The sequence below is a fragment of the Carcharodon carcharias genome, chromosome 3, assembly GCF_017639515.1.
Source record: "Carcharodon carcharias isolate sCarCar2 chromosome 3, sCarCar2.pri, whole genome shotgun sequence".
Classification (NCBI taxonomy): Eukaryota; Metazoa; Chordata; class Chondrichthyes; order Lamniformes; family Lamnidae; genus Carcharodon; species Carcharodon carcharias.
Window position 1 is genome coordinate 203,909,804 of NC_054469.1, and position 13,707 is coordinate 203,923,510.

The 13,707-nt window shown below is 43.3% G+C and overlaps 1 protein-coding gene across 1 annotated transcript in view; it reads left to right on the top strand.

The window, feature by feature from the left end:
• LOC121275854 (collagen alpha-3(VI) chain-like) overlaps window positions 1-13,707 on the top strand; it is a 143,638-nt gene that overhangs the window by 48,893 nt on the left and 81,038 nt on the right. The window contains exons 7-12 of the mRNA XM_041183580.1: window positions 893-985; window positions 2,171-2,224; window positions 10,448-10,519; window positions 10,610-10,636; window positions 10,750-10,794; window positions 10,879-10,932. Coding sequence (XP_041039514.1) covers window positions 893-985; window positions 2,171-2,224; window positions 10,448-10,519; window positions 10,610-10,636; window positions 10,750-10,794; window positions 10,879-10,932 — 345 coding nt within the window. The remainder of the gene's footprint in view (window positions 1-892; window positions 986-2,170; window positions 2,225-10,447; window positions 10,520-10,609; window positions 10,637-10,749; window positions 10,795-10,878; window positions 10,933-13,707) is intronic.

Below are 13,707 nucleotides of genomic sequence, written 5' to 3' on the forward strand. Positions count from 1 at the left end.
AAGACTTAGGAACATAGGAAAATAAGGCTTAGGAACAGGAGTAGGCCATTCATCCTTTCATGCCTGCTATGCCATTCAATAAGATCATTGCTGATTTGGCTGTGGTCTCAACTTCACTTTGCCGCCTGCCTCCTCATAATCCTTGACTCCCTTGTCTATCAAAAATCTGTCCAAATCTGCCTTGAATAAATTCAATGACCCAGCCTCCACTGCTTTCTTGGGAAGACAATTCCACATACTAATGACCCTTTGAAAGAAAAATAATTCTTCTCATCTCCATCATAAATGGTAGACCACTTATTCTTCATGTATCCCTGATTCTACTCTCTCCCACAAGTAGAATCATCCTCCATGGGATCCAACCTATCAGATTCCCTCAGAATCTTATATGTTTCAATAAGGTCACCTCTCATTCTTGTAAATTCAAATGGATATAGGCCCAAACTGTTCAACCTTTTCTTCATAGCATAAGCCCTTCATCCCAGGAATGAGTCGAGTGAACCTTCTTTGTATTGCTTCTAATATCATTTTTCAAATAAGGAGACCAAAACTGTATACAGTTCTCCACATGTGGTCTCACCAAGGCCCTATACAGATGCAGTACACATACTATAGCCTGCTAAAGAGGGTGCTTGAGCTATTTGATTCCAGACTCTGGTAGTATTACCTTTCAGTTGAGTAGTAGACCATTAATGACAGCCTCTGTTGGAGACCCTTATGGAATGGCATCCTGCGCTTGAGATTGTGTCATTCCACAGCCCATAATATTACAGAACCCAGATAGGATATTTTCTTTTAAATAGAAAATTGTAGCTTTTTATTCATCATCCATGAGTGAATTTGCATTCGTACATCATAAAAAATTGATAAACTTACATGTTTTTTTTTCCAGAATGCAGTCGTGGAAAAAGAATGTTGCAATGTCCTTTGTAGATGTACAGGAGAACCTGGTGCATACGGTCTTCAGGGAAGAAATGGAGACAAGGTAAGTCATTGTGCAAGGGGTATACCAACTTTGCTGAAGTTACACTCAGCATAAACTTAATGGCCTAGAAATTGACATTTCTGGGATCCTAAATAAGGCAACATATTTCCTTGGGCAGCAAATTAGGATGGAAGAAATTTTCACAAGCTTTTCATCTCAAGAATGGTGCACCCAAATTTCCAAAAATGAATTGGCTCTCCCTATGATCCACCCAGAGAATCCTTAAACATCAAACTTAAACACATTTGAATGAATGCCAGTGTTGTTGGTACCTAGAATTTCCTGAAGTTACAGTTCCACTGAACTAGGAACTGGAAATGTAACTGTATCCTTCGAGCCTAGACAATCTTTGACTTACTTCTAACTGCTTGTGGGACTGTGAGGCAACTGGGATATTCTCCCACCACAGTGAGGACCTCTCAGGAACAGCTATGGAATTCCCAATAGGCATATTTCCTGCATTATCATCATGGAGGAGAATGAAGAACAGAAGAAAATATGATTAAGGCATTTCAGGAGCATGTGCCTTCCAAGATATTATACCCCCCCCCCCCAAAGAATATACAGGGAACACAATTCATGCAACTGAGGTCATCCTCCTTTGGCTTTAGTGACGAACTGTCCATCAAAAGAGTACACTTCATCATGGAGGCATAAGGGAGCTGTCTCAGATACAGCCTGAAGACCTGTTAGCCATGTTCATCTGGCCACACAGCACTGAAGTTAATGGAAGGAGCATCTGGGGTTCCAAGATGACTGCTGCAAGAGGCTTTGAGCGCACATGATCAGTGAAATGCCCTCATGTGTGTAAGATAGTTCCTTTCTCACCATTGCCATTGGTCCTTCACTTGTCCTTCCCTTCCCCCTTCAAATAAAGGACACAATCTTCAATCCAGTGCCCATTCTAGGACATCAAAATATATTAGGCTTCTTGGCCCAACATAGCCAATTGAAGAATAATTATTATTCCCCAGCTGCAAAATGACAGCAAACTTGAATGATGGCATAAACATGTAACAGGCACACCATTACTTTTAACTGTCCATTTTAGGAGCATGTTTGACATCCAAAACTATATGGATGACTCATGGCAGAACATTTGTCCAGTGCTGCCAACTCTGTTAAACGTGTAAGTTGTCTATCTCCATTAAATGCTTAGTAAACATGTTAATGATGTTATTTCAGGGAAATCCAGGCACAAAGGGATTTCTAGGTTATCCAGGAGACGAAGGAGGACCAGTAAGTTGGTACTTTAACATTTATTTTGCAACAGAAAATATGATTTCCTCCCTATTTCCAGAAAATGAACTGGAGTTGTTTTTACTTGGCTTTGAACTCCGCTGTGTTTACCCTGCAATAAAATGGAGTCTTCAGACCCATGTACAGAAACACAGCAAAAGAAGCCACTATAGGAACATCACAACAACAACAACTTATATGTACATAATATCTTTAACATAGTAAAATGTCCCAAAACACTTTACCTAGCGTTATCAATCAAAATTTGGTACTGAGCCAAGTTAACAAGGTATTAAGGCAGGTGGCTAATAGCTTTGTCGAGGAGGTAGGTTTTAAGGAGGAAAAAGACATAGGTGGAGAGGCTTAGGGAGGTAATTCCAGAACTTAGGGCTTTGACAAGTGAAGGCACGGCTTCTAATGGTGGTGTGATTAAAATTAAGGATGCTCCTGAGGCCAGAATTGGAGGAGCACAGATACCTGGGAGGGTTGTAAGGCTGGAGGAGGTTACAAAGATAGGGAGGAATGAGGCCCTGGTGGGATTTGAAAACAAAGATAAGAATTTTAAAATCATGGTGTTGCTTAACTGGGAGCGAATATAGGTCAGTGAGTGCAGGGGTCATGGGGAATGCAACTTGGTGCGAGTTATGACATGTGCAGCAGATGATCTCAAGTTTATAGAGGATAGAAAATGTCGAGGCCAGCCAGGAGCGCATCGGAACAGTCAAGTCTAGAGATAACAATGGCATGGATGAAGGTTTCAGCAGCAGATGAGCTACGGCAGGGCCGGAACCATGTAATATTATAGGTGGAAATAGGCGGTCTTAGTGATATTTGATCAGAAGGTCCTGAAGATATCTTAAGTGATGTGTGGCCAGAAGGTCATCTCAGGGTCAAGTATGACACCAAGTGATTTCCTATTTTAGAGGTGCTATATAATTGTAAGTTGTTGTTGTCTGCCAGCATAGCCCCAAATTTATTCCAGTTTCCACAACTCCTCTATTTGGGCAATTAATTCAGAGTAAGCACATATGAACAGGCCTTGGAGGTACTGTTGAATCTTGCTTTGAAGTCCATTAATAGTTTCAACCAATGATATGTACTGCAGCTTCAGGCAGTTGCCAGAGAGGGGATAGAGTCGGGTCACTAGGGGACCGAACTTGTGGTTGGGGACAGTAGACAATGGCTGCAGTCCCATTATTTAATGGGGAAAATGTTTGCTCTGTTCCTAGATGTTAGACATGCATTCTGCAGGAACAATGGAGTGGTTAAGGGAGGTGATCATGAGGTCATGCTGGGCAACGTCAGCGTACATGTTAAAACTGTTTTCAAATGATGTCGACAAGGGAACACATGTAAATGAGAAACAGGAGAGGGATAAAGATAGATCCCTGGGGGCATCAGAGGTAATGACGGACTGGTGATGTTTTGGTAATGACTGGACCACAACACTATAAATGTTGAAAACACACCTAGTTGAAACGATCAACAGATTTTAAAAGTAAATTCCACTGTTGCCTCCAAAGCCTATTTGCATGTGTTTACTCTGAATTCATTGCACAAGTAGGGAGTTGTGGATACTGGAGTAAATCTGGAGATAGTTGGGTGAACAACAACAACCTGCATTTATGTAGCACCTTTACTGCAGGACAGCACTTTACAGGAGTGTAATTAGTCCAAATTTGACACCAAGCCAAAGGAGGAGATATCAGGACCAATGAGGAAATGCTTGGTCAATGAGGGCAGGTTTTAATGAGGGTGGTAAAAGAAGGCGGAGAGGTGGAGAGGTTTAAGAGGGTTTCCAGATCATAAGGTATAGGCAACTGAGGCACACTCATCATTTGATTCAAGCTATTCTTTATAGGTCTTTTCAGAAAATAATATTTTTAGTCTATTTATCATTTAGGCCATTGTAAAATATCACCCGAAAACTGTTTTCTGTACTATATTTTTCAGTGGGGATTCTTTATGCCAGACTATGTTTAGAGTTGCTGATGTAATATCTTGAAAAACATGTTTGTGAAGATTTTCTGTGTTGTTTGTTTTCAGTGAACTCTTTAAGTTTGTTCTAAAAGGATCATATTGCTAGAATTACTGAACAGATGATCCTTATTTGATTAATAAATTTTTGGCACGCTTCTTTAAAAACTCAGTCTGAATCTGGATTACTGGGGGGGAGTGGGGGCAGTGGTGGGGGGCAGTGGTGTACTCCCATATATCTGCTGTAACTGAAGAGCTGTGAAAACATTGGAGAAAAAACAGTGAAGAATGGGAGAATTCCTGCAGAAATTGATCTCCCACTAACGAGTTAACACACAGTTGGAACTCAGGGTAAGGGGGAATTGGTTAACATTGCAGACTCCACACCTTGTTTAGTTTGCACTTGCTGTTACCGGAACATCAAATGCCAGAAAGGTGAGTGAATCTAATTTGTTTTCTATCTTGCCTGTTGCCCAGGCAGCAAAGACGTGCACCTCTGGGCCCCAAATGAAACCTTGGGCTCCTCCTGGTTCAGGCTTCTCTGGCTCATTGCCAACCGCAATGGCCTCCCAGTCTCCTTCTCAGTCCCTTAAGATGAATGGCAGGAATTGTTCATTTGGGTCCATGACAGTGAACTCCTATCATGGCCTCTGTCTGCATGACTCCTACTAGGAGTTAAAATTAGCCTGAAAAAGTGCCTAACTATTTGTCAAACTTTGAAACAAAAACACAGATTATCAATCTTCTGAAAAATCTCAACTCCAGCTTTATTAAATTTCACCAAGTGCTTGATGCATTTGGAAAGGCTGACACTTTTACAACTTATATGACACATCTTAGCAACATGCAGAACAAAAATCCAGACAGGGGGATGACTGATTCTAGCATTTGTTCCTTGGTGAGATTGCTGTTTTTGTATGCAATTCAACAAAACACAGCTGTTTAAATTCTACTAGATACAAGCCCTATGAGGATTTGTGTACCCAATATAAACTATCAAAGTATACTATGACACAAAAGTATGACTCCTCATTCTCCATCCTCATCCCCAAATCAAACACCCCCCTCATTGCCACAAACAGGTGGACACTTAACATCAAATGGATTTGAAAGCATGTCCACGGCTATATAAATTATTCTTGCAGACCGGAAATGCTGGTGACCTTTACAGCAGAACTCTCACTGCACATGTTAGACCCACATGTGGTTGCTGCAGTACAATTGGAGTACACAATGAATCAGCTGCTGCTAACGATGAATTATGACATATTGATTTACAAGCACACCACTCATGGGTGTACTGGGAGATACAGATATGTTTCCACTGGGAAGCAAGACCCTGATTCACAACTTACTCCTTACTGTTCAGCAATAATTAGATCCATGAACAATGGTAATCAATCTGGTTCATTCAATATATCAAATCCAATTGACATTCATCAATATGTTACCATATATTAACATAACCACTCAGATATTGTTGTTGTTTTTGTAGTCTTCGAGCAATACTTGCATGTGTTATAATTAAAAATGTGCAACAAAAATAATAAATTCATTACCACAAACGAGGGGCAGAATAATACAGAACGAAAGCAGGTCCATATATTATCATGCACGATGATGTCAGGTCGCATTTCTAACATGATCACATCCGATCAGGATAATACGCTAGAAATCAGGAGATCACCCACTTTATTCAAATATAATTAAGTTGGTTATTTATGTCTGTTAATGTCCCAATTGACTCAAATAATATGTGGTGGGAGCAATAAAATGTTTGGAGAGTGTGATTCACGCCAGGTGGGGACCTAATTTTTTTTTCACTGTAAGCTTGTAAGGGAAAGTCACTGGTCGTGTCCTTAGTTTGCGCTCAGCAGTTAAGAGCGCTGTGACTGCGGGCAGTACTTGATATTAAAAGCTGTGTTTCCAAGGGATACATTTGTTCATTGGAAGGGTCATTTCTCCTGCTGAAAGGTGAATTTAAACTCTCAACTGCACCTCAGCCTTCTTGGTAGGGAAAACATGGGAAAAGTTGTCTCTGTAGGAGACACAGTGAGGAAGAGAGGAGGGGGAAATTGGGAGGTGAGGAAGAAGGGCAGATGGAGAGTTTCAGGATGCACTGGTGGTGCATGAGGGTGACAGACCTACACTGGAGTAAGAAGATGGTGCAGGCATAATGATGCATCAACAGAAGTGGAGAAGGACTTATGTTACCACTCATGCATGTTGGCAAAGAATGAACTACGTTCAGATATCAGGGACACTGCTGGAGGATACCCGTGCTCTCTAGAGCCACAGTGACCTCTCTCTTTGTGACATGTTGGCAGGGTACATCTCTTCCAACTGTGTTGGTGGTCACCCATTGCTAGTTGCTGTAAAGATGAGTGTTGTGCTGAATTTCTTTGTAACACAATCCTTTCAGGCTGCATGTGGAGACCTCAGAGGCATTATGCAGCCTGCTGCACACCACTGCTTCAGGGTCTTCACTGATGTAATGTTCAGATATGCAGGTCATTACACTGCATTCTCAATGGACCACTAGAGTCAACTTGAAGGAGCCAGAGGCAACTGTGGGTTTCCTGAGGGTCCATGATGCGATTACCTGTATGCATGTCATCCTGGAGGCTCCAGCTGGCCAGCCCTGTACATTTATTAACAGGAAGGGATATCAGTCTTGAATGTCCAGTTGGGCTGTGACCACAATCAATGTATTATGCAGATATGTGTGAGGAACCCTGGCAGCAGTCATGATTTGTAAATTCTGTGGAATTCCCAGGTGCCAGAATGTTCAACAGACATGAAGCCCTGGACAGTTGGCTTCTAGGTGACAAGGGTTACTCTTTGAAGAGATGGCTCATGACTCCAGTAAAAGCCTGGAGAAATGCAGAGAGGAGCTACAACGACAGCCACAAAAGCACCATGGCCATCATGGAGCAGACAATTGGCTGCTGAAGATGAGGTTCAGATGTCTGGACAGATCAAGAGGAGCATTACAATATGCTCCACCATGAGTGTCACTCATGGTCATCGTGTGCTGCACTCTCCCTGACCTCGCCATTCAGAGAGGAGATGCCCTTGAGGAAGAGAGGACGCCAGATAGTGGTCATTCTTCTAACAATGAGAGCGAAGACAAGGTGAGGGAACATCCTGACACAGAGGTGCAAGGCCCTGTGCATGAGCCCACAGATGGCCATGACTCAAGGATGCCTTGATAAGGCTGAGATTCTAAGAGGTTAGGATTTCTCAGCCTTAGAGATACGTGCATTGCATATGTCTCAATGTCATTCCATATGGAATGTGAGATCACTGAGAACATCCAGTCAGCACACTCACCGTGTCGTGACCTTAGGATTTGAGCCATCTTGATCCCCCACTATTAAAGACAAATCATCTATGTTTCACAATCAAAGTTCAACAGCACTTATAAATTGAATGAACCTCCACATAAGGGATAATAAATGTAAGATTTATTGAGATCTTGCTTATGACACATCTAATTATCACATATATAATATAGACCCATGGTGACGATTGTGGAGTTTTTAAAAATCGTTTCCTTGTGCTCCGGTGCATTGGAGAGCAGCTGCTGATCTGCTTCTCCCCTTGCCCTGGATGACTATAGTGGATGTCCTCTGTGTGGCTGAGACCTTGAAGGCATCACCATATTAGGTCCCAGGAGTAGCTTCTGTTGCTGTGGCAATTGGGGAGGACTGTGACAGTGGTGGAGGGGAAGAGGAGTGGCTTCCCCCATCAGAAGTGCCCTGAGAGGTACTTCCAGATGGCAGCAGCTGCTCATTCTCTGCCACAATGACCGAATGGTCCTCTCTGCCTTCTCATGAGGTCCCAGGAGACAGATCAGTGTCCAGGCTCCCAGTCCCCTTGTCTTTCTGGCTGTAGGCCTCTGAGCTCAGAGCCAAGGGGGATGGTGTACAGGTCGGAGCACATACCTACGATTACGTCAGCAACGTGTTCACATGTGCCTCCAGGGTGGTCGCCAGTTTATTCACTGAGGAAGTTTGGCACTCCGAAGTGTGGGTGATTGCAGTGCACACAGCCTGAATGGACACCTCCACATACGGGACCAGAGCACAGAACCTCTCTGGTATACCACTAAATCTCCACACGGCTCAAGTTGGACATCCAGTATTTACAGCCTCACTGTCAACTCCAGAGGCTCATCCCCTGACTTGGAATAAGTCTCTGGATCACCTCGAACACTCCTCTGAGTGCCCGAGGCCTGCTCCACCACACTCCCAGCAGCTGCACATGTGAATGTGAAGTGCCCACACCAGATTGTGCCTGCCCTTATGCCAACATATTAATCCCTGCTGAGGTTAGAGTGGCACTGGTGTGTGTTACAGGGAGAGGGTGTGATGCCCCGCCCTCCGAGGGTTCTTCATTTTTGGAGGCTACAGTCAGATCATCAGGTCTGGTGGGTTCAGCAGAAGGGGCTCCACCTGCGCTAGAGACAGTGAAAAAAATGGTATTAGATGGCGTTTGAGAGCCTTCAATGCGTGTGCAAGGTCACAGTGTTCAACACCATTAGCAGCGTGTATATTATGAGATATGACACCTTGCAATCATTAAACCACACTTGCAGCAAGCTAACAATGTTTCCATTAGAAACTTTGAATGCAGAAACGGCATGTACCATTCCTTTATTTTTTCATGGGATGTGGACGTTGCTGGCAAGGCCAGCATTTGTTGTCCATTCCTAAAGGCCCTTGAACTAAGTTGGTTTATGAGGCCATTTCAGAGGGCAGTTAAGAGTCAATCACATTGCTGTGGGTCTGGAGTCACATGTAGGTCAGCCCAGATAAGAATGGCAGATTTCTTTCCCTAAAGGGTATTAGAGAACCAGGCTGGTTTTTATGACAATCGATGGTAGTTTCATGGTCACTATTTCTAAGATTAGCTTTCACTTCCAGATTTCCTAACTGAATTCAAATTCCACCAGTTGCCATGGTAGAATTTGAACCAATATTCCCAGAGCTTTAGCCTGGACCTCTGGTTCACTAGTCCAGTGACATCACCAGTACATCACCATCTCCCCTTAATGTAAGCTTGCCAGGCATCAATCCCCTTCTCAAATGCCCTCTCCCGCTCTGTGTCCCAGATCTGGATCCAACCCCTTGTAGTCTCACCAACCCCATGCCTTCCTCCAGTCTGGCCTCTGACGATGGATCGGGTTCATTCTGTTGAGGTCAACAGGAGAACCTCCTCCTCCTGCAGTGTCAAGATTGCCAGATTTGGCTCTCTACCTCCAGTCCTACTTCTTTCCTCAGAATTGTGGGCCCACTTTTCCCAGATTGCAATGATTATTGCTCTTAGGTAACTTGCTGTCATCCTGCCTCCATTTTGCATGATCTGCACAATGCTTGGCAGCCAAGATGCTGTGCACCTTTCTCATGTCTAAGGCTTCCTTCCCCTCCACTTCCCCCAGAACCACATGGACACCTCCACAGAAGCATCAATGACTATGGACACCAGACTTCCCGCCTCCAGTTCTAATTGGGCGGACAGGAGAAAGGCATTTGGCATCGGGCTTGAAGCCTACCCTCAGGCCCGCAGTTGGCTAATTGCCATTTCATACAGTGTGCTGTGACAGCGAGGGTTGGAGTCAGGAATCTGCTTCCGGCTGGGAGTCCCGTCCACTGCAAAGGGAAGTATTATTCAGCCCCAGATAGCAACATGGCCCAGGATCTCTTCTCTTGAAAAAAAAAATCACTAATAATTACATTTCATTCTCCTTGTTGATAAGTGCATCTAAAATGAAATGGAGAGAAATGTTACCCGCAAATGAAAGTTAGCTTTAAGAAAGAAACCATCTTGAAAATGGCCATTTCATATAAAATGGCCACTTACAAATCTAAAGATCCTAATTAAATACCTTAGCATTCATTTATACTAATCACCTCAGCCTTTCAAAGCCTCCGTTATTACTGGTATCTTCGTTCTAAAATAGCACTAAGATTTTCTGCACATTTTGCTGTCAGTTTGTGTTGCCTTTCCTCCAGCAGGTATGTTCTTCATTTCACATTGCCATCTATTTAGCAACAAAGAACAGTCCTGAGCAACATTGTTTTGAAATTCTTATGAAATGAAATTGTGGGAACTATTTTCAACTTTGTATGAAAGAAATAAATTAAACTGTGGACAAAACCTTAAGCATTTTACATGATGTATTACAGGTTGAACTATATTAGTCAGTTGAAATGCCCAAGTAATTTCTTTTAATATTTTTAGGGTGGCAGGGGCCCACCAGGTGTAAATGGAACTCAAGGGATTGAAGGATGTGCTGGTCCCACAGGCCCCAAGGCAAGAAACTCCGCTTTGTGAATCGTAGACCATCAAAGTTTCTCAAGTATTTTTAAAGTTGCAATTTGATTAATGAGAACTTTTTTTCAGGGAAAAGCAGGGTATCCAGGAGAGAAGGTAAATATGGAACATTTGTTTTAACTTAAAATTTACTTACCATTATTCAGCAAAGCCAGAACGTCTTGTTAAACCTGACATTCCTAATTTTACCAACATTGCCACTGTAACAGGGTAGCGTTGGGGACCATGGCATCGATGGAATACTTGGAGAACAGGTAACAAATTTCTGAATTAGACCACATACAAAGATTATTTATAAAAGTGTTAATAAGTATTCATAGAGTACTGTGTTCTTACAGGGAGACAATGGAATTCCAGGAGCTCCCGGTGATAAAGGAAACTTGGGAAATCTGGTACTGTCATTTTCTAACAATCAGATTAAAGCACTCCGATCAGCAAATATTTAATTGCAATCCCTTATCAGAACTTTTCCATCAAATGCAGTTTGTTTCTTTAGCACATATGATTAATGAGTCTTGGTTTGTCAGCCACAGTGTCCTATGTTATGAAACAAGAAGCATGTTAGGTGGTGAAATCAAGAGGAGACAGATGATTTGTTACAGTTTTTCCCCAACAATAATGAAAGAAAAGAAAGAAAGACTTGCATTAATATGGCATTTTTCATGATCATTGGATATCCAAAGTGCTTTACAGCCAATGATGTACTTTTTGAAGTGTAGTCACTGTTTATAATGTAGGATACACAGCAGCCAATTTGCACACAGCAAGCTGCCTAATCAGCAAGTCAATAACAATCAGATAATCTGTTTTGTGCTGTTGGTTGAGGAATAAGTACTGGCCAGGACACCCAGGGAAAACTCACCTACCCTTCTTCAAAATAGTACTACAGAATTTTCATAACCACTCGAGCATGAAGATGGGGTTGTATCCAAGAAAGCATCTCCAACAATGCAGCACTCCCTCAGTACTGCACTGGAATATCTGCCTAAATTCTTATGATTAAGTCCTGGAATATGTGGGACTTGAACCCAGGACCTTGCAATTGAGAAGCAAGAGCACTACTAATTGAGCCACAGGTGACCCTATAATGTAAAAGTGATAAACCTGTTCAGAGATGTAAATTTGCAGTAACTCTTATTCTGTTGCCAAGCATCAAGTCAGCCTCCAAATGCCATTGTATCTACGAAACAGACATCCAACTTTCAAGTTTAGAGGCAGCATGAAAGTGGGGTGTTGTTGACCAAGCAAATTGTAGGTACACCCAGTAAAATAATTCTCCTGAAGTAATAATGCTTGCACTATATATATGCTTTACAATGTTGCAATGTCTCCAAGCAGATTGTATGACATGCTTTATGAGCTCATCTCTTTTTGGTGGGTATTTTTTGAAGGAGAGATGCTGACTGGCATAATCTCAGAAATAGCAGCCAGCAATCATTTAGAAAACAAAGATTGTGTCTGATGAGTCTTCTCTTCTTTTTTTTGATGATGTGGTCTCTTTAGTGGACTGTGGAAAGCCTCATGATATGATGCACCGAGAATTCTCAAAAAGGTCAAGTTCTATTACTTAGTCTTAAAGCAACAAGAGTCAAAGTAAAATGTGGGGCTGAATTTTACGTCCCATGGGCGGGCGCGCATGCCTGACCTGATCGGGCGTAAAATCGCACGAGCAGGCATCGGGCGAGTGTCCCAACATCATCGTGCACTCACCGTGATATTCCACCCTGCGGGCACGTGCCAAAGTCAGAAGTGCACCTGCCGACAATTAAGAGGGAAATTAAGCCCATTAACAGCTCAATCGTCTCTGATTTTTCGTGGCCCGTTTAACTTTAAAGGTTAGCATATGGGCAAATTGGCTTTTACATTTTTCATCAAATCTCATCAAAGGGCAGGATGAAATTTCTGTTATAAAATAAAATGAAGATAAATATCTGTGGACAGCATTTTTATCAGCTATATTTTCAGGTGCTTGAATGTGATGCGATGACATTTTTTTTTGAAGCTTTTTAAATCTTTATTTGATCATTTTCAGGCCTGTGGCTCCCTGAAGCAGCTGTCTGCCTTCAGGGAACTCTCTCGAAGCGCTCACCTGCGCCTGCGGGAACCTCATCACCCACCCTCTTCCCGCCCCCACCCCGGCAGCGCTGGGCTTTTCAACGCGTGTTTCATGCTGGCTGGCTGTGAATTGGCCAGTCAGCGTGAAATCGCAGTTGGGGGCCCGTTTCCTGACCACTCCTGGGCCTGCCAATCGCACGTGCCCACCAAAGGTAAAATTCAGGCCATGGTGTTGGGTAAGAAGCTGAAAGACTGGAAGCAGCATGATGTTCAGTTGCTGAGGCATGCTAACTGAAGTGCCCTGGGAGATGGTGTTGGGACTCTTAGGCATGCTTTTTGTGGCCCGAATTGGGTCCAAATAGAGGCAAGCTGTGAAAAAATAGTGATGATGTCATGTGTATTGACATCCTGCCTCTGTTCTGAATGGCTAAAATTTTTATGAGGGTGGTGGGGAACGTGGACCTGCGAACTTGCTCTTGCTAAGTCCAATTAAGGTGGTTAAGGGGCATGGTAAAAACATCTCTGTGAAGGGTTTTACATTTGGTGGAGGTGGCCAGCATTTAGGAACTGTCTGACTCGAACTAGCTGAAGCCAGGGGTGGATCAAGTTGGGAGGCGAGTCATTGAGGCCAGAAAGGTTTCTTCAGTTAAATCTAATGGCTGATCATAGGTGGCTTACCCCTTTGAAGTTACAGCTGCAGCAGCCCACCACAGGTCAAGGGAGCAGCCATCATTAAAAACTTTGCCAGTTCAGGGGATCATTGCCTCCTGGCACCGTGGGCATTGGAGCAGTGGACAAAGTTGTTTGGACTTTGCCTGAGGACCAGAAAGCTAGAAATGATCCCTCAGTGCTGATCCCTCAGAAATGAAGGCTTTTTGGAATTGAGGAGCAGCAGCCTGCAAAGGAAGGGCAGAACCACAGGCATCAGGCAGCCAGAGGAGAGCGTCAAGGGGCACAAGACACTATCCTGAGCACAGGATCTACAGGCAGAGGTGAAGCCACCTGGAGGGCACTGAGAACCAGTGCCAAAGGAGACTACGACTTTCTAGGCAGATAGTCACAGGCATCTGTGCCCTCCTCAGTGAGGACCTCGCACCCCACTAATTGTCATG